Genomic DNA, 20,793 nt, shown 5'->3' with positions numbered 1-20,793 from the left:
TGACAAACAAAAAATGAATTGAATTATGTAATATTTACAAAATATGTGATATGTGGATTTCTAATTGAATCGACACATAACCTTTTATTATAAAAATAATAATAATAATAATTAAAAAATGTTTTTGTTTTTTTCTGCCGTCGAGCCATATACTCACTGAAAGAACCATATTTGGCTCGAGAGCATCGGTTCCCGATCAGATTGTGGGATACCTACGTTTACACTAGAGCATTTTACTTTTGCTACGGCTATGCCTGCCGTCCACACACTACTCCGGAGTTTTATACCCTCGAAAACGGAGACTGTGCCTGCGTCCCAATGTGCATACTATCCGTCCTATATATAGTATGTGACATTAGTAATTGTCAATACTATTTAGGGCAGATAGGGCGGATAGTATGCACATTGGGACGCAAGGTCTGAGTCTGACCCCGTCAGTCAAGACCGAAGCAAGACACACGCAACTTGACGGAAGTGACGCAAGCCATAGCAACGCGTTACGACACCTCAGACTGACAGATACGTAAAAATAAACGTGAATTTAGGCTAGGCTTCTTTAGTTTTGTACACATTGTCATGTTAATTATAATCAAATGGATTTTGTTTTATTGATATTTGTTTGAGAAAGGGCACTTTTGATTAGTTTTGAAATAGGGCAGGGGCTCGAGCACTCTCGTGATATAACGTTAGGCTGATATAAAATCAAAGTATCATACCATATATTGTGCACCATTAGCTACTGGTGAAGAGCTAGAATCAACCTGGGTCGTGACCATAGACTGTAAAAAATAGGTCGTGACATGACAATAGTAACCTACTTAGGGTTCAAGGTTTCAGTTTTTGAATTGGTTCTTTACATACAGGAACTGTAGTGTGCAGGTGTCTCGTTCTCGTGATGTCCCTCGCACCACACCGTAGTTCTCCCTCCCTCTCGAGGGAGGAAAGTTTTGACAACCGCAAGTGTTACATTCTTTTGCATCAAGGTTTTCGATGACCTGCAAGAGGCATAACAAATGAAAAGGCCATCGCAAACACAACAATCTATATGAAAGGTACGTGTGTATTTACAAAAAGCGTTTTGTGTTAATGTCTCGTAAACTTTCATTGAAAGAGGAAGCGCGAGCTGGCCAAGCGCTCTATGTTGCTATGGCAACGTGGTCCGGCGCAGCAGACAGTGTAATGTTCATCTCACTAATGTGCTCTTAAATAACTCTAACTCGACCATTTCTCGCAGAAAATACAGTGAAGATGTTCCTGTAGTCGTAATGTAAGTAGAACCATGATGTTAAAAGCCTTATATATTAATCCTATTTTGCACCTCAATACGACTAAAACAACTTTTGAATTTTGCTTGGCTAACAACCGTCCATTACAGTTGAGAAAAAAGAAGATCCCATAAAACAGAAATAAGGAATTCTTTTGTTCTGATAAAAAAGACACAAAGAGAACTAAGCAGTTGTATTTATAAACTGAAGAACCTGATTTTCGTATGCTCAGGATATAGTCACCTATAACCACTCAATAGCCAAGCATAGTTGGTGTTTTGAAACATAAGGGAGCAATAAAACATCTATTATTATGCAGGTTCTATGCCAGATAATTATATTTAGCTGGAACAGGTCACAGGGAGTTAATTGCTACTTGCACGAGATTTAAATAATTATTGGCTTTAAGCTACTGAATATTGGTTGCCTTGGTTGTGCCTTGGTTGTGCCAGGTCTCGTTTTGGCCTTCAAAATAGGCTTTGTGCTATAACAAGTCTGTTTCGGAGTGGGTTATAAACCAATATGCAGTGTAGTATAATTGTATCATTCTATGAGAAATATTGTCAAATTCTTGAGATAAAAAGTGTTGTTGTTTTTTTGTGGAAAAGATAAAATGATTGTTATTACATAGGTTAATGGCTGGGGCCGAAAGCAGAAAAAGGCTGCCAGTAGGCTATATGGAGGTAGGAAGGCATAAGGCACGCTGGATCCATTGTTTGCATCACATCCTGTATACGAAGATGTAACAAATTTCCTTTCAAGCACATACACAAAATGCTGTGTATCATGGCTAAGAAGCAAGGTAGCTTCCTTCGGTTTTGGACAAAACCACAACATTTCAGAACTGGTCAATCATATTTCTAGGGTTAAGGCCCCGATATTGGCAACTGTCGTGGAAATTTTAAACTGTATATTAAACTAACCATGTTTCTAACATCTAACCTTATTTAACATCTAACAATGGAACAGGATGTACTGTATGAAACCAATGGAAAACTTGTGTCTTTGACCGTGTGCGTATGTATGTAAAAATAACACAGTTTTGGGAAATGAAACTAGACAGTCTGTTAGAATCTTGTGATTACAGATGAAGTCATCGCAAGATCAGAGTTTGCTTTACCTAGTAACATAGGGGTTTGCATATGAAGAACCAATCAAATAGTGGGGAAATTATGTAATGCAGCCTGACATTATGTCATACCTCTATACTATAAAAAACTGTTGTACAGTGAGGAAAATAAGTATTTGAACACCCTGCTATTTTGCAAGTTCTCCCACTTAGAAATCATGGAGGGGTCTGAAATTGTCATCGTAGGTGCATGTCCACTGTGAGAGACATAATCTAAAAAAAAAATCCAGAAATCACAATATATGATTTTTTAACTATTTATTTGTATGATACAGCTGCAAATAAGTATTTGAACACCTGTCTATCAGCTAGAATTCTGACCCTTAAAGACCTGTTAGTCTGCCTCTAAAATGTCCACCTCCACTCCATTTATTATCCTAAATTAGATGCACCTGTTTGAGGTTGTTAGCTGCATAAAGACACCTGTCCACCCCATACAATCAGTAAGAATCCAACTACTAACATGGCCAAGACCAAAGAGCTGTCCAAAGACACTAGAGACAAAATTGTACACCTCCACAAGGCTGGAAAGGGCTACGGAGAAATTTCCAAGCAGCTTGGTGAAAAAAGGTCCACTGTTGGAGCAATCATTAGAAAATGGAAGAAGCTAAACATGACTGTCAATCTCCCTCGGACTGGGGCTCCATGCAAGATCTCACCTCGTGGGGTCTCAATGATCCTAAGAAAGGTGAGAAATCAGCCCAGAACTACACGGGAGGAGCTGGTCAATGACCTGAAAAGAGCTGGGACCACCGTTTCCAAGGTTACTGTTGGTAATACACTAAGACATCATGGTTTGAAATCATGCATGGCACGGAAGGTTCCCCTGCTTAAACCAGCACGTCAAGGCCCGTCTTAAGTTTGCCAATGACCATTTGGATGATCCAGAGGAGTCATGGGAGAAAGTCATGTGGTCAGATGAGACCAAAATAGAACTTTTTGGTCATAATTCCACTAAACGTGTTTGGAGGAGTACCATCCCAAGAACACCATCCCTACTGTGAAGCATGGGGGTGGTAGCATCATGCTTTGGGGGTGTTTTTCTGCACATGGGACAGGGCGACTGCACTGTATTAAGGAGAGGATGACCGGGGCCATGTATTGCGAAATTTTGGGCAACAACCTCCTTCCCTCAGTTAGAGCATTGAAGATGGGTCGAGGCTGGGTCTTCCAACATGACAATGACCCGAAGCACACAGCCAGGATAACCAAGGAGTGGCTCTGTAAGAAGCATATCAAGGTTCTGGCGTGGCCTAGCCAGTCTCCAGACCTAAACCCAATAGAGAATCTTTGGAGAGAGCTCAAACTCCGTGTTTCTCAGCGATAGCCCAGGAGTGGGCCAAAATCCCTCCTGCAGTGTGTGCAAACCTGGTGAAAAACTACAGGAAACGTTTGACCTCTGTAATTGCAAACAAAGGCTACTGTACCAAATATTAACATTGATTTTCTCAGGTGTTCAAATACTTATTTGCAGCTGTATCATACAAATAAATAGTTAAAAAATCATACATTGTGATTTCTGGAATTTTTTTTTTAGATTATGTCTCTCACAGTGGACATGCACCTACGATGACAATTTCAGACCCCTCCATGATTTCTAAGTGGGAAACTTGCAAAATAGCAGGGTGTTCAAATACTTATTTTCCTCACTGTATATGTGTTTTACGGTGGGATGTCTCAATGGAATTTGTCTGAGATCCTCCGGCCTTGATTCTTCTTGGGAGAGTTCTCTGAGAACTGCTCGAAGACTCTCCCGGCCGTTATTAAAGCATTTAGAGGACATTTGCTGAAAGTCTGTCTGTTCATTTCTGCTGCGCAGCAGGTCAGTTTAGGGAATCAAGTAAGTTAGGTTAGTAGACTCGGCCAGTTGTCGACTGAAGACGCAAGAGCTAGAGTATAAAGGTTATTAAGTGTCGATTGTAGACGCTCTGTGTCGATGAGTAGACGCAACAGTTTTATTATTTATTAAGTGTCGATTAGTAGACGCTCTGTGTCGACAGTAGACGCAACAGTTTTATTTTAGATAGTCAGGTTAAGGAAATTCCTTTACACTACTCACGGCGAAGTTCTTTTTCGTTCTTAGTTTTGGGATAAAACGAAGTTTGAAATACATGAGAACTGTTATCAAACATCTGACGCTGCCCACTCTGCTGAGAGCAGCGTTTAGATGAATGTGTAAATATGTGCTGCATGCTTTTCTCTCTCAATATTAAAATAAACAACAAAATTGAGAAAACATCAAGCATTTTAATAAAGCATCCTTTCAAAGCAATGTGTATGTTTGCATGAGCTCTACGGCACTCCAGTAAAGTCACATCACGTTTATTATAATAGCTTAAAACACAGCAGCTTTACCGTAATAAACATGAAAAACCGTGTGAGTGTCTCGTTTCATCAGAAGTGCAACTTAATTTTCTACTATAAAGCAGCTCTCCAGGGTGTTCATGTTTTCACTCACAGACGTCTAACTTCGACCGACTAAACAGGCCAAATTGCATGAAGTTGAACCAGAAAAGATTTTCACGTGAAAGGCATGAGCCTCCTTGCACACATACCCATAACTTAATCACCACAAACCAATGGTAGCACGAAGGGTGTTTGCTGTGTCAAGTTGTTTCGGACTCCCAAAACGAACTTTGTTTCGGCTTGATTTTATTCGAAATGACATCACATCAGTTCGTTCTTCTATTTCGAAGAAAGTATATCGGGGCCTTTACTTTGTATTTTCCCTCTTACTGCTCTGCCCCTTATGTAATAAAAATACATATAGAATATTGCAATTGTAAAATACTGAAGATTAAACAGTAGCCCATTTCAAACTGAGCACTTTTGGTTTTACACTGAAGTCTCACAGTGCATAAAGCGTTTCCCTCAAGTCTCTCTGCTTATGTGCTTCTCTGGCTGATGTTGGTTTGACAGTGCCAGGCGTAACTTGAGTGCCCAGTGGTAGGCACTGCTTGAGTCTGCGCTGTAAGAGGAGACAGTCTTTCTCAGGTGGTTTTAGTTGCTGAGGCTTTCACTGATTTTCGTCCCCAGTAGGCAATGACACTTGGCCTGTAAGAATGAGGTTTCTCCTGACTGTGCACTGTCACATATTGATAGTAAGATCAAGAAGGATTTTCTGTCTGAGGTAGACACTTACTGTGCCTTGGCATCAGCAATCTACATATTATACTCTGGCACCTGTCTGGTGAGGTCTCTAGCCAAAGAAAATGATTCCTGTTAGTTTATAGGCAAACAACGCTTAGTTTAAACATTTTTAAAAATCTTTTTTTTTTTTTTTTTTTTTTACCTCCACCTCCCAGAAGGTGCGTCCTTGTGTCATAAACAATCAAGAGGGGTGGGAGGGTGGGCACCCTGGAGGCTAACTAGGAAAGGCATAGGCAGGAAAGGATACAGGCAGGTGATAGAGGGAGCAAGGGAGGTCCTGGTAGTTCAGGTTGAGGGCTCATGGGTTGAAGCAGGAACTTGGATTGAGGCTATACACTGGCGAACGTATTCTCTCCACGAGTAGTTACCCACTTCTGGAAGGTCCAATAATAGGTCACCCTGTGTCCCAACCCAATACATGGTCTTGAGGCTGGTATCATCCAGGTTTGAAAATTCCACCAACTCACAGAATTTGCCAGAGTAATCCCTAAGAGGTAGACATTGGTGGTGGAGATCAATGAAGGCTGCTGCTAAATCCATATTCACTTGCGGCCTGTCGTTCTGTTAGGTTTCTGGTTGCAGTAACGAGGAAGCAGGATTTCTGTGCAGCAGACTTTATTAAACTTAAACTTAAAGTTTAATAGCAGCCATATCACCCTGTAGCCCAAGACTGGTTGCCCACTGAAGCTAAGCAGGGCTGAGCCTGGTTAGTACCTGGATGGGAGACCTCCTGAGAAAACCAGGTTGCTGCTGGAAGAGGTGTTAGTGAGGCCAGCAGGGGGTGCTCACCCTGTGGTCTGTGTGGGTCCTAATGCCCCAGTATAGTGACGGGGACACTATACTGCCAAAAGAGCACCGTCCTTCGGATGAGACGTTAAACCGAGGTCCTGACTCTCTGTGGTCATTAAAAATCCCAGGATGTCCTTCGAAAAAGAGTAGGGGTGTAACCCCGGCATCCTGGCCAAATTTGCCCCTTGGCCTGGTAAACTGGTGTGTGGTGGGCGTTCTGGCGCAATATGGCTGCCATCACATCATCCAAGTGGATGCTGCACATTGAGGAGATTCCCCCATCTATGTAAAGCGCTTTGCCTAATTCAGACATCGTCATCCCAGCTCCCTTCAATCATCAGCTAAACAACGGGAGAGTGTCAGCTGTAAACAGCTCTTTGAACCTTATCAGCTATGATTAGGGCTGCACGATTTGGGGAAAAAATCATGTTTTGTGATGAATTTAAAATGCAATATTATCAAAAAGCTCCAGATTATTTTTTTATGATATATAATCACAAAAAATTGTGATTATATTATATATCGATGTTAGCCTGACTACGTCAGACTTCCTACTTCCGCTCAATTTCATTTCGCTTCTGTAGTCAGTCTGATACAGCGTAATAGCTTTCCGTTTGCCTCCGGCCTGAAAACAGCCGGGCCAATCAACGAACAGAGGGCGGGCTGAGAGCCGTGACGTAGACGCTGATTGTACCGTGGATGCGTTGATTTTTACTTCACAGAGGGTGCTTCTCAATTCTTATTTGTGCATCCTCGTTTCCTCTCCTCGCTTCCTTTCCTCGCGTCTCAGCTCCGCCCCCTGTAGGATGCGAGGGATGGCTGCAAGGAAAAGACGCGAGGACGGAGGGATCGAATGAAAGCTTTTTTTATACATTGGAATCCTTGATCACTCGAGCGTCACTTCATCGCGTCATCAGCAGCGCGCAGAGGATCTGCCCTCATGTTGTTGAAATTTGTTTATTTAAGAAATTCATAATAAATAATAATAAAGAAAGATACCCTGTTGAAATATGTGAGATGTGTGGTTTATATAAACTGCAAAAGTAAAGTATAAATCAAAATTATTGTGACCGATGTGAAGGGGGAGGAGAATTTATACGTGCGTCACGTTTTAGTCGATAAAACTCTTCCGCATAGGATACACCTGTGTATCCTCGCTCATGACTCCTCTGGAAGCCTCCTCACTCCTCGATCCTCGACTCCTCGCGGTGCAATTAGAGAATTGAGATGTCCTTCAAGATGGCTGTGCTCGATCGGTTTCCGGGTCATAGGATGGAGGACGGAGGAGAGAGGAGACGAGGAGGGATATTGAGAAGCACCCATAATCTGCAAAAGTCGCGCACAGCCATGTTCACTCCGGTATTTCGCTCAATGGTTTTGTTTTCGCATCATACATGTGTTTACAGTGGAAGTTAGATGCGGCTGAGCATGCGCATAACACACGCCATAACCAAACGTTATGTGATTTGCTTACAGGTAACCAATGATTTTAAACTTCAGACAAGCACCCCCCCGCGAGAGAGAAAACACTTCTCTATTATGCCATTCCAGACTCTGTCTACGAAGCAAAGCGAAGTAGCAGAGTTTGGTATTACCAGGCTATATCGATGTGACTATAAAATAATAATAATAATTATTGTTAATATTATTATTATTAGTATAAACATTTTAAGCAGACTAAGAAATATTACTATTATGAGTAATCACAAGTAATATTTCACTGTAAAATAAGAAATTGTGTATTTAAAGAAAAATATTTGTACAATACAATTGTAAAATTCTATTATAAAATGTCTTAATGTCTTAAGAAAATGTCATGTTATAAGCGATATGTCAAGAGTCCCTTTGTGACCAACCTGAGGTAGAACCTAAACAATTGTTTTTGCATACAAGACAGTTATGCATGCTAACCATTGAATGCCATGGTAAAAGCTCACAGGGGTGTGCTTGCTTACTTCCTTAAAAGGTTAGTTCACCCAAAAATGAAAATTATGTCATTAATGACTCACCCTCATGTCGTTCCAAGCCCGTAAGACCTCCGTTCATCTTCAGAACACAGTTTAAGATATTTTAGATTAATTATTAATTATTTAAGATTGAGCCACTGTAGTCACTTGGACTACTTTGATGATGTCTGTATTACCTTTTCTGGACATGGACAGTATACCGTACATACATTTTCAATGGAGGGACAGAAAGCTCTCGGACTAAATCTAAAATATCTTAAACTGTACCTGAAGTTGTGCGCATCCCGGTTCCGTTCTGCTTTGTTATTGTTCTTAACTGAAATAAGTAGAGGTCCGTAAAAGGAAAACTCAGAAGGGCAATATGAACAACTCATCCAAAATTTCTGAATTCATCCCTGCCTATGTACTTGAACACCTAATATTGTAATTAATGTATGTGGTGGGATTTTGCCTTTCCAAATAAAAAAATAATATCAAAAAAAATATATCTTAAACTGTGTTCCGAAGATGAACGGAGGTCTTACTTGGAACGACATGAGGGTGAGTCATTAATGACATAATTTTCATTTTTGGGTGAACTAACCTTTTAAGCACTGCAACAAAGGCATTGATTGATGAGCCCTTTCTAATGTGGAATGTTGGTGTCTAGCTGAGCTCCTCAGATATTTGCAGTTTGAAGAATTGTTAATGATTGCAACAGGTGAGTCATTAATGCAGATTGGGCTGTGCTTTGTCCTTTTTTTCTCAAGTTCACTTTTGTTTCATTGGAATTCAAAGCTAGACTGTTGTTATAATGCAATCCTCTCCTGCAGTGGGTCCCTGTACTCGTCATTATCACCGATTAACCCAAAAATGGTGTTGTTGTCAGGAAATTTGATGCTGCTGCTCGAAGTGTAGAGAAGCAGTGAATGGTTGAATAACGAGTATAATTAGAACTGAGGCAAAAGCCCTGTGGAGTGCTGATCTTAATTATTTTTATGGATGAGGTTATGTTTCCCATCTTGACCACCTGGGTTCTGCCTGTTAAAAGTCCAGTGCCCTGATAGATTTAGACATATCCAAGAGTTTTGTCCTGAGAGAATCACTTGTGTATGTTAAAAAATATGTTGACTGTATGTTTGCCGTAGTGATAATGGGAATCAGGGGACTTTTCCCTCATGGCTCCTGCTTTATCATGTTTTTATTTTATTTATTAAAACATAATTTATTGCAAAAATGTTTATCTTCCACAAAAGGTTAATAACCAGTCAGTAAGGATATTGTTTTTAAGTTTCATAATTGTTCAAACCACAATACGTTATTATTTTATTTAAAGATGAAATAAAGGAAAGTAACAATAACTTAATGTTCAGTAAGTGAGTCAGATATTGATTCAGTAATGGATCTGATGGATTCAGTCAGTTCATTATGTAAATGATTCATCAGAATGATTCACACTGGTGACACACATTCACACTTTAAAAGACCTGGCTCATAAGAATCATTTGTTTGTTAATCACATTACACTGGTAGTACTGTATGCTATGTATTTGCATTAATTTCACAGAGACAAATAAATAGAAATACATGCGTTCTTGCCATTATTTGTACCACACAGTCTTTTAACATGTAACCTCATCACATCATTCAAATCGCGAGCTCAACAACTAAATATAATTACTTTTGTTGTGAGTGGTTGGACTATATCAATTGGCAGTCCATTACAAACCTACACTTCATGTTAAACAAGAAAACATCATGTAGTATGGTGAGGTGAAGCACTCAGGTAAATTATGATTATGAGGTTAAATGACTCCAACGGTGTTATCAGTCTAGACAAGCAAGGCACTATATCACTTGGTAATGTAATTCCAAGCTTCATTAAGACTGTGACGTTTATCATTTTTCATCAAAGGCACCTGTCAATGAATAAATAAGCTGCAGATAAGAAGAGTCAAATCTTTAGTAAGAGTAGATCAGGAGACCACAGCATCATGCAATATTTGATTTCAGTTTGCTTTGTGTATCTCAGATGAATTGTAAACCAACAGTCAATGACCTTCAAATAACACAATTGCGATTGAAACTATGGCATCTTTCTATCATATCTTAAATATATCAATAATATTTCATAAATGCTTTAATAACATACTACAAATGCTTGGCCTCTGCAAATAATCTTCTTGGTCAAGTATTCATGGCAATTTATTAAGAAATATTTAAGGTGTTTCATCTTCTTTTGTTTATTAAAAATATTCAAAATGTTATAAACAAAACACATACTCCTGGGAATATTACTTTAATTGGTAATAATTTTTTTTTTCTTGTGTTCACTATTTGCCCTGTTAGTCTTTTGTAATAGAACTATAGAAATCATTAATTTACACTCAAACATTCATTTTTTTCACATAGTTTAAAATGTACAGCATAGCATCAATAAAAAAAAATAAAAAAAATCTGAAAGAATTCAGATATTAGAGGTAAGAAGAAATGAAGTAAGAAGAGGAGAGAGAGACAGCATGAGGGGAAGGAAGTAGGAAGAAAATTCTATGTGGCAGAGAGAAAAGAGTAGGAGAGAACTCTATCCAGGCCCTGTATTATCTTTGTGTGTTCAGACATCATACTAGCGTCACATTTAATTTGGGCTCAAGCCAGAGACAGCACCTTCCATAGTCAAGAGAAACAATGCACATTTGAGTCCATAAACAATCAGTAAACAAGCACTAGGGCCTAATGGGGTTTTTACTGTTATGGCCAAGAAATGAAAAATTCAAGAGGATCAATTGTGGACATTCTATCTGCCATAATTACTTTCCTTTGAGTGCTTCCAGAAATCTGGGAGGTCTGTGGAATGGTTCTTAGCTGATGTAGGCCTATATTCTGTGAGGCATCAAAAATATGACTCTGAATCTGTGAGGCGTATTATCCTCTTGCCTATTTTTGTTTGCTTGGGTACATGTGTTTTTCGTTTTGTGCTCATTGAAAACTTGTGTTTGTGTAGATGTTTTGCTTCTGTAGCTACAAAAACAAATTCTGTAAGCCTAGCTTAAAGATGAGAAAACTGGCCTGGCGAGAAATGCATGTACTGAAATGCGTGTGTATGTTGCTGATGTTATCAGATACAAGGAAAATTCCTATCAAAAGATTCTTAAATTGCAGAAGGAGTGTTAAATTTATTCTAATTTGTTCTCAGCAAGACCTCAAACCTCAATAAGACAAATCCGTTTCGACAGACTAGAAAAACTGTACTGTTAATCAATATTCAGCGCTAAGTATAAAGAGAGTGCTTTCAATATACTGTTCAGCCCTCTGATCTTAGCGCTTTTGAAAAATTAGGCTTTTATGTCATTTATGGCTTTGGCTTACTGTTAACCATGCTGTTGTTTTACCCGAGTGAAATGCTGATGCACCTTTTCATCAATGCCACTCAGTTTTTGAAGTTTAAGAGCTTTTTTTGAAGAGGGGTTCACAATTCCTCTCTACTAACAAAGCACAGGTTCAGCAATATTTTTCCATCCACCTCAGAAACAACTCTTTTACACATCCTCTTGTATTTGCAGAAGCCAGCGCTGCAAGAAGTGACAGCTTCTGAGATGTCTCTATGTCCGGATCGTTTTTTCCTCATTTCCCAGGCCTGTTCAGAGGGAACCTCATGCTATACTTTGACCTTTAGTACTCTTATCACACAACTCTAATTGAGCTGATAGGAGTGTCCAGAATGTGTCACAACCATTTTGTTTAGCAGATAGATGGTCAGTAATAGGAGAGACAGTGCTGTTATGAGAGAACCTGTCAGCGGGCCTTGATAATGCCGCTGAGAGAGGAGAGGTTAAAGACACTGTTTCCTCATTAATATTTAATCTCTTGTCTGTGTGGCGGATCCACTTCGCCGCTCCCACTCATCACACCATAATTGCTTTACATTTAATTTGGCTCTGGAGAACATTTTTAAGCTGAGTAAATTGTGTTTAATGTTAGTGTGGAGACTTTAGTGAATTGGAGAGCGACAGGTAAAGTCTAGCTAATAAGGGGTTACAGTTGAGACGTTGAAACTCTGTATTGCATGTACTGTTTGTGATGACAGACACTTACTTCTGAATGAATATTTAAAGAGATATCTTATTTGAAACTTTACAATTCATTGTTTAACATACAAGCTTTTGAACTTGTCACTAATAATTACATACAAGTACATACATGCACAGAAAAGTTTCTCAGGTGTGCACACGCATAAATAACCCTTGTTCTAATTCTAATGTTGATGGATCTGGAAGATTCTACTTGAGGAAGCTATTGCCTTAATTAGCATAATACACAGTTGTCTCCATATAGGCTAATGGCTTTTAGTACAAGCTTTACTGTACAGACATTTTCTACACAGAGCTGTACAGACAAGCTCTACTGTACAGACACATTCTTGACACGTTTCTAAGGACACAAGTAGTGATTTTTGCGTGTATGGTTTCGTTTTTTTCTAATGTAAATTTAGAATAAATTCATTGATGAATTGATGATTCCTGCGTGAAAATATTCACAAATATGGGTGCATGCATGGTTAGTGAATGAGACCCTAGTGTCTCTAATTCTGTGATCTCTTTTTGTGGGAGTTTCCATGTTTGCGATTATGTTGTTGCTCTATATATGCAAATTATAAAAAATTGATTCGCCTTTTAGATGACACATACAAATGTGTCTGGAGCTGAAAAGAAAATGGCTTCTCAGTGGGCTCGTGCAAACAGTGCAGAGAAGGAGGTGCCCCACACTCGCATTGAGGATGAATCCAGCATACAGGTAGAGCCCTTTTTGATCTCGATCAGGGGTGTTAAACTCAGCTCCTGGGGGGCCACTCACTGTCCTTATAGCTCACACCCCAATTAAACACACCTGAACCAGCTAATCAAGGTCTTCAGTATGACTAGAAACTTCCAGGCAGGTGTTTTGGAGCTGGTTGGAGCTACACTCTGCAAGACAGTGGGCCCTCCAGGGACGGAGTTTGACACACGTGATCTAGATGCAGTGCATGATTATTTCTAACACACAATCCCAAACAAATTTTTGTTCTTGCTGTGCTGAAGTCTGACTTTATATCAGTGGAAAAAGGCCACTTCTGTCTTACACCAGAGCCATGGCCTTGCTCGCCATGGTCTGATCTCCCTCCAATCTGGTAGCGCCCTCATCAGGCCTGGAGGGAAATTACACCTCTTTATGCTGTTGATTGCCCTCGCCCTCTCAGGAGGTTTCCGACTGCTGTCTTTGCCAAATCCGCAGCAGGCAGTGCTCAGCCTTGCATGCGCAGAGATAATGATCAAGTTAATTAGACCTGAGATTGAATGAACTGCGGCAGCAACTTAATCATTTGTAACTTGATTAGAAATACTATATTCTCCCAAACTCCAGAGACTGGCAAACTTGAAAATTAAGTTCCACTTTAAGGATTCAGGTCTCAACTTAATGGAGTATAGAGAAGCTGAAAAACAAACCAACCCTCATTCTGTCCCCATTAGTCAGAGCTGGAACGTTGTTTACTGTCACTATAGGAGAAGGAGTGTGTATGTAATACTTCACCTAATGTCGCCCTCTTTATTTGGATGCCTAGAAAATCTATTCCTTTGGGAGGAAATTAGGTCAAGGCAACTTTGGCGTTGTTTGCGAAGCCACTCACATTGAGACGCAGAGGAAGTGGGCAATTAAGAGGGTGAACAAAGAGAAGGTAAGTGTTTGGTCATTATGTTTCACCTGTTGACAGAGGTAATGGATGGAGAGCTGCTTACATGGTTGTCAAGGATGGGTTAAGTGTCACAAATGCTTTTTATCCATGCAGGCAGGCACTTCTGGTGTGAAACATCTGGAAAGAGAAGTCAGCATCATGAAACAAGTGAAACATGAACATATTATACATCTGGAGGAAGTCTTTGAGACACTAAAGGTAAGAGCGAAAACATGAAACATCTATTTTGTTCTCTTTCCTTTAAAGTTTCGCTCAGCTATGCTGTTGTGAACCACATCATACTACTGTGTAAGCAACTGGATTGTTTTTGACAATGCTTTCTAGTTAGAAATGTACATATGTATGTTTGTGTGCTGTTCTTCAGAGGATGTACCTTGTGACTGAACTTTGTGAAGGAGGCGATCTAAAGGATTTCCTGCAGAAAAAAAAGCACTTCACTGAGGAGGAGACCAGACACATCATCAAAAGCTTGCTTGAAGCTATTGTATATCTGCACAAAAAAGGTGACACTCACAAAACCCAGCACATTCCTCCTGACATTCGTCAGCAGATACTTCTCTTGAGTTTTCTAAGGAAATTATAAAATGTATTGATGCTTCCTTACCCTGGAAATATATCATTAAAATTGTATTTATTTATTTCAGTGGCATTACCTTTAAAGAAATGCGTTAAAAGAAAATGAAAATCCTAACGTTTGAAAAATTGCTCACATCTGTGTTAAGTCATATGCAACGGCCTGGATTCCTTAGTTCCCCCATATTCGATAATCACTCTGAAGATTGCATCCACATTAAGTTCCTCTGTCATTACGGAGAATCAGGCTTGTTTTAATAATGAGATAATGAACAACTGTCAGACAAAATATCAGCCCATTTTAATTGAGTCTGAGGGGTTTATTAGAAGATGCTTGGTGTTTTTTCTCTTTCTCTCTCCTTCTTGTGAAATCTGCAGTTAGAGGTAATTTAGGACGTTGCTTGGCAATGAGACACCATTACATGGGGCTAATGAGTCATTAACAACGAGCAGGGGAGGAATACTGATTAATAGGTGTGTTTTTCAACAGTCCCCGAGTGCTGGTGTGTCTCACGTCTAGAGGAGCTAATGATGCCACTTGCAATGTGTATATAGGACTGGAGTGTTTTATGAGATTGCAGTATATTAGCCTCACATGCTGATTATAATTTGATTATTTTCACATTTCTATTGAAGTACGTACAGTTAACGCGTGAAGCAGTAATGAAGAATCATGATGCGGATGAAAGTGGGAAGAAGAGGTGGGCCCTATATGCTGGGTTCACATGAGAACTACATTGTGTGACAGAATGAATTGCAATTTAAAAGGGAATGGTGCAAAACATTTCATTTGAATTGGTCATTAAAGCATTTTTTAAAACTGTTACTATTCCAGTGTGTTGCATTTTTGCCACACTCTCATCTTTATGAATAATCCAAACCCATTTCTCCCTTGCTCTGTTTCCTCTTTCTCTCTGTCAGACATTGTTCATCGTGACCTCAAACTGGAAAACATTCTTGTAAAGAGTTGTCACCAAGGCAACGATAACGATATGGTCAATATCAAGGTGAGAGAGACGGCAAAAACTTCTGTGCAGGTATGTGGTATGACATTCAAACACGGCGGGACCTCTGGACATTCTCGTCTGTTGTTTAGTTCTCCCACCGTCCTCCTTGCCCAAACCTTTTAACTGCTTTTTAAATACTGTCTCATTACACCAGACCTCCTGCCTAACTCTTTTCATATCACATTCTCAAAGAAAATGAATCACAAGTGGCTTTTCTGAGACAAATTGCCAGCCAGGGCACAGCGTGGAGCAGAATAGAGCGTTGATGGGAGCCGACTGAAGCCGCTACCTGGAGCGGAGGGTTGAATCAGGGCAGCGCTGTGTTATAAATCAGAGTAGAACAGGGGCCTAAAGACAGCGCTGTCCTGGCACTGTATTAAAAGCTTTTATCTGGCAGAAGGTGGTCATCTCTCCTGGATATTAATCCTGCCCGCCCCTGACGCACCAATGAAACGATATACACTCATATATATTATTCATATGGCTCAGGTGCTCATAGTCTGTGTGAGTGTGTGTACTGGCTGCTCTATGGAAGTCCATTTGGGCCGTAAATATTTTAATTGAGATCTAGAAGTGAATGCGAGTGAGATACGGTGATCAATTGCAGCATGTCTGCAGTTCATTACTTTCACTATTCCACTAGATCAGAATCTAGTGATGAAAGGTATCAAGGAAAGAAAGAAACGTTGAGTGTGTTCGTGCCTATGTTAAATAATGTTTCATTTTTGATGGCTAAGATTGTGAGTAACGTAAAGTCTTGTCTTCTCTGGTCTCAGGTCACAGATTTTGGTCTTTCTGTGAAGATGGGCGGTGTGGGCAGTGAAAACATGCTAGAGGCCACTTGTGGGACACCTATGTACATGGGTAATTCACACACTCAAATGCATACACATTCACATTTTATTTTTAATGATGAGGAATCAGGCTTTAACCTGTGATTTGCTAAATTACTATGGGGGTTGGGGTGGGGGGGGGGGGTTAATAAATTGAATGAAGGGCTGATTAAAATGAGCAGTAAAGAGAAGATGACCTAATTTAAGTGATGTGAATCTGATAATATTCGAGAAGGAGTAGACGCATCAGATATCACACATTAATCCGGCCTCAAACATCTTTCATTATTGACACACTGACTTGCCCTTTCAGCGCCTGAGGTGGTTAATGGTCACCAATACAGTCAACAGTGTGACTTGTGGAGCATCGGCGTCATCATGTACATGCTGTAAGAAGATCTCCTCTGTTGTTTTCCTTCTCTTGCACACACACAGACTCACATGCAACCAGGCGCTCTGACTTGCACTTGGTGTGTGTTTTTGTGTTTTCAGGTTGTGTGGAGAGCCTCCATTCATATACAGCCCTAAGGAAAGACTTTCTGAGATGATTATGAAAGAGCTCACTTTCTCTGGCCCTGTGTGGAACACCATTAGTGATGCCGGTTAGAACCGCCTCAGCCGTACCATTATGATTGCAGTTCAGCCAGTGTGGTAACTATTTTATATTCTATCTTACAGCCAAAAATGTAATACGGTGTTTGTTGAAAGTTGACCCAGCTCACCGCATCACAGCCAATGAGCTGCTAGATAACCCTTGGATTTCGGTAAGAGAACTCAATTACTCTTTTCTCCTGTTCAAATGAGGTCATGCATATTATAGATTCAGAAGTCAGCTAATTAGCACTCTTCAATTTGATGGATGACTAAATGTGGAACCTGTCAGAAAGAAAGACCTGAAAGAAAGAAAATCTGTATTCAAAGGGGGACACCTCAACCACGGTTACACAGACAAACGTCTTAGTGATGATGCGTCAGGAGATGATGCGTAAGTTACAGAATGCTCCAGTGGACGAAGAGAGTGTGGCAATAAACGAGGCACTGGACAACTTCTCTCTCACTTCTTCTGAGGACAAAGGGTCAGGGCCGAGAACTTCTGAAGAACTCTCAGTAACCCCAGCACATCCTGACGACATCAAAGACAGCAACAGTAGCAGCAAACCCTCCATCCCAAACAAGAAGGTAAAAAAAAACAGTGTAAAGATTAGTTGTAAAACAGGGTATTGTACTTTATAGGTAGTGCATACATATTCTAAAGTGAAGCATTTCTGCATGTTCATGCATTCAAAAATAAAATATAATTATTTAGTTTTTTGTGTACCCTAATCATGAAAGACCAATCAGGCCAAATTTCCAAGAGCAATCTGGAAGAATCTCAATACCTCATCACAGCAGTCATAAGGATGCAGTTTCTAAAAATAGTAAAGGCTGTGACGCAAATAATACTGTGTGGAATATGATCTGTTATTGTTTACTTGTTAAGGACAATACAGTATCTAGTTAAAGGATGCCACTTAATGAACTTACAACATCACAGCAATTCATCACATAGTCAACTATATTCATAGTAGGCAATGTCACATTTATTATAAAGCTAGATTAGGAAAGAAGCTAGAGCAGAGGTAAAATGCAGAGAACAACTGCCTTCGGCTATGACAATATTCACAAGAGAACACCGCTTCCTGCATTGCTTAAATACATTGTTTTGCCTGATTTGAGCTAAAGAAAGTTTATGGTGTAATTTTTTCATGGTTACATGTTATTTTATTGCAAACTTGGCAAACAGTTTCATAGAGTTTGGTCTATCCCAATTTAAGTACTGTAGAAGTTGCACTTGCATGATCAGAAATACTAATATAGCTGCCATGTGGACCGACTTGCTTGAAATACTTTAAAGTTCTCTCTTCTGTCCAGTGGTTTTTCATGTGTTATATATTTCATTACAATAGCCTCTGAAGAAAAAACTATCAGCCTCATCCTCTAATGGTGTTAAGAAGAGTGTGTCTGGTGCAAAGTCCTGCAACACTCCAAATACATCCACTGCACAGGTCAGTCATTCACTTCACTGAGCTTCCAATTGCTTCGCAGTTGACTTTCTAAAATATTTGTGCTTAGTCAAAGAGGGATATTTTGTCTCTTAAAAGGTATGTGACAGAAATCCTGGCTATTTCATGGCTAACCTCCATGGTTGCATTTAAAAAACAAAACAATTTGCCTGTTCTCTAAACGGACACTAGATGGTGCCAAGATAACCCTTCTCCAGCAGCTGTCAGACAGCATGCAGCACTGTCCAGTAGTGTGGTTTGTTGCGCTTTTGTGAGATGAATGAGAGTGTCTTATCTCTGCAGTCCCACACAGGTAACAAACCCCCTGCTCAGCCAAGCACAAAAAGCTACAGCAAGGCCTCCTCCATCTCGGGATCCTGTCTCAAAACATCATTGGTAGAAGCTGCAGCTTCCAACTCAAGCAGGCGCGAAAGCTTGTCCCCACGTCCCTCCACCTCTTCTATCCACCGTTCCACCAATCCAGCCGTTGGTTTCCGGGCTAAAAAACGCAGCTAGACATCACGGTTTCATCCAGTGCCAAAGATGAGGAATTCCTGGGGGTCACTGCGGCGTGGTAGGCCCGCTGGATACACGAATGACTCTTTAAGCCAAAACAATGAATCAAAGTAAAACTGTACTTCCTCCAATGTGAATGTGTTTTTAATCTCCTTAGTAGGATGTATGTCATTAGATATTTTGCTTGAGGATGAGCTGCTAGGTTTTTTTTGCTGCTTTATTTTTATGGACCTGGAACAGATGAGGTCATCGCTACAAGAGCCCTGCATGGCACGAGATCGATTTGCCTGTTCATGGCATCTAACATAAGGTGCATAAGTCATCTTGAAGCACATTGAAATGCTATTAGGGAATAAATTATCTATAGAGAATAAAGCAAGTTTAGGACTGTGAATAATAAAACAGGGTTTAATAACTTTAGCTCTGTGTTTTGCAATGGTAAATAGGCAATAACAGAGTAATTTATTGCAATATTCAAGCAGAACATAGTATTCACCACTTTTAAAGCAAATGCCACAATAGTAACAGCTATCCTGATGGACTTCAGGTTTTCTGTCGATTCATTTTACGAAGATCTGCTGTTTCCTCCGCAGTTGTGTTGATCACACTGGTCATCATTTGCCAAATCACATCAGGTAGCTGTTGTATATTGTCATCCATTAAAATGAAACCATCCAACAGTAACTATTGTTGCATTTTTATCCTAATTTTCAGTGACTCGCGCACACAATATGAACTTTTCCTACCGGTATTAGATGTGCAGAACGCTTGCATCACAAATAAATAAGTCACTTTAATGTTATAGCCATGTGCTATGACTGTGAGCGGTGGGGCGCCAAGTGGTTAGACACCATGAAGAGAGCAGGATTGGGAGTCAAAGTGCAGGGTCTCTAATCTTGTTGAGAGCAGCAGGGTATACTGTGAGTACTGCAGCACTCCAGCACTGGTCTCTCTGCTGAAGAGAGAATAATCCCCAAGATAGATGCAATATTAAAATAGTCAAGCAGAACTCACTCAGACTGTATTACAATCCTCCTATTTGCATGTGGATGTGTGCGAGTGTGTGTTTGTGTTCATGGGAATTCCAGGGACAAGATTGAAGCTTCCATTCATATAACCCTTTTAAATGCATTATTACTTTGCACTCATTTGTTATGTTTTCAATTTGTCCTTTTATAGTAAAAGAAGATGTGATGGACTGCATTAATCAGGGTGCAAAAAGGTATGAAAGGCTTGCCTTATTATGAATAAAGGGCCTTGTTAAGAATGAGGCCTTGACTGCGTTGTTGCTTTTTTAAGGTCAGTACATAATTTATGCATCAATATGTTTATTTTCATTAAAATATTTTTTTATTAAGCACATTCATGAAGTGCCATCCTTGTACTAGAAGATTTAACAGAATGTTGCTATGAAACAAAAATAGTGATCTGCTATGACAGCTATGTAAATAACAACAGACGATCAGGTGTGAGATATTACCCGGATAACGAATTCAGTAGTTGATATGAAGATAATTATCTTTTAGGTCTTGAAAAATAATATTAAACAATATAACTCATTTGGACAAGCACTGGAATGTTTCAGTGTTTGTATCACTCCTCATGTTTGCATACATGGAATTGCAATTCTAATCCTGCTTTTTTTTTTTTTACTTCATTTGGGACAAAATGGCCATATTGTGTTTGAAATATTAGTTATTTAATACTGTTCATAAGTTTGGGGTTGGTAAGATTTTAATGTCTTTTTTTTTCTTATGCTGAGGCTGCATTTTTTTAAATGCAGTAATATTGTGAAATATTATTACAATTCAAACT

At 39.7% G+C, this 20,793-nt stretch overlaps 1 protein-coding gene across 2 annotated transcripts; it reads left to right on the top strand.

The window, feature by feature from the left end:
* The first annotated feature begins 931 nt into the window (after positions 1 to 931).
* On the top strand, positions 932 to 20,249 carry stk33 (serine/threonine kinase 33). 2 transcript variants are annotated; one of them, XM_084405372.1, is made up of 13 exons: positions 932 to 1,052; positions 12,954 to 13,070; positions 13,876 to 13,989; positions 14,101 to 14,205; positions 14,372 to 14,510; positions 15,502 to 15,587; positions 16,364 to 16,451; positions 16,734 to 16,809; positions 16,913 to 17,022; positions 17,099 to 17,184; positions 17,342 to 17,599; positions 18,367 to 18,465; positions 18,766 to 20,249. In XM_084405372.1, exons 2-13 carry the CDS (start codon positions 12,954 to 12,956, stop codon positions 18,976 to 18,978), a joined length of 1,491 nt encoding a protein of 496 aa, XP_084261498.1. In that variant the 5' UTR covers positions 932 to 1,052; the 3' UTR covers positions 18,979 to 20,249. The 2 variants fall into 2 exon arrangements, with proteins under 2 accessions (XP_084261498.1, XP_084261497.1); XM_084405371.1 differs by lacking the exon at positions 932 to 1,052 and adding an exon at positions 1,186 to 1,267.
* Positions 20,250 to 20,793: the final 544 nt, after the last annotated feature.

Source organism: Rutilus rutilus (genome assembly GCF_951802725.1).
Source record: "Rutilus rutilus genome assembly, chromosome: 3".
NCBI lineage: Eukaryota > Metazoa > Chordata > Actinopteri > Cypriniformes > Leuciscidae > Rutilus > Rutilus rutilus.
Note: the sequence above shows the minus strand (reverse complement) of the source record. Positions and strands in the feature narration are given on the sequence as shown.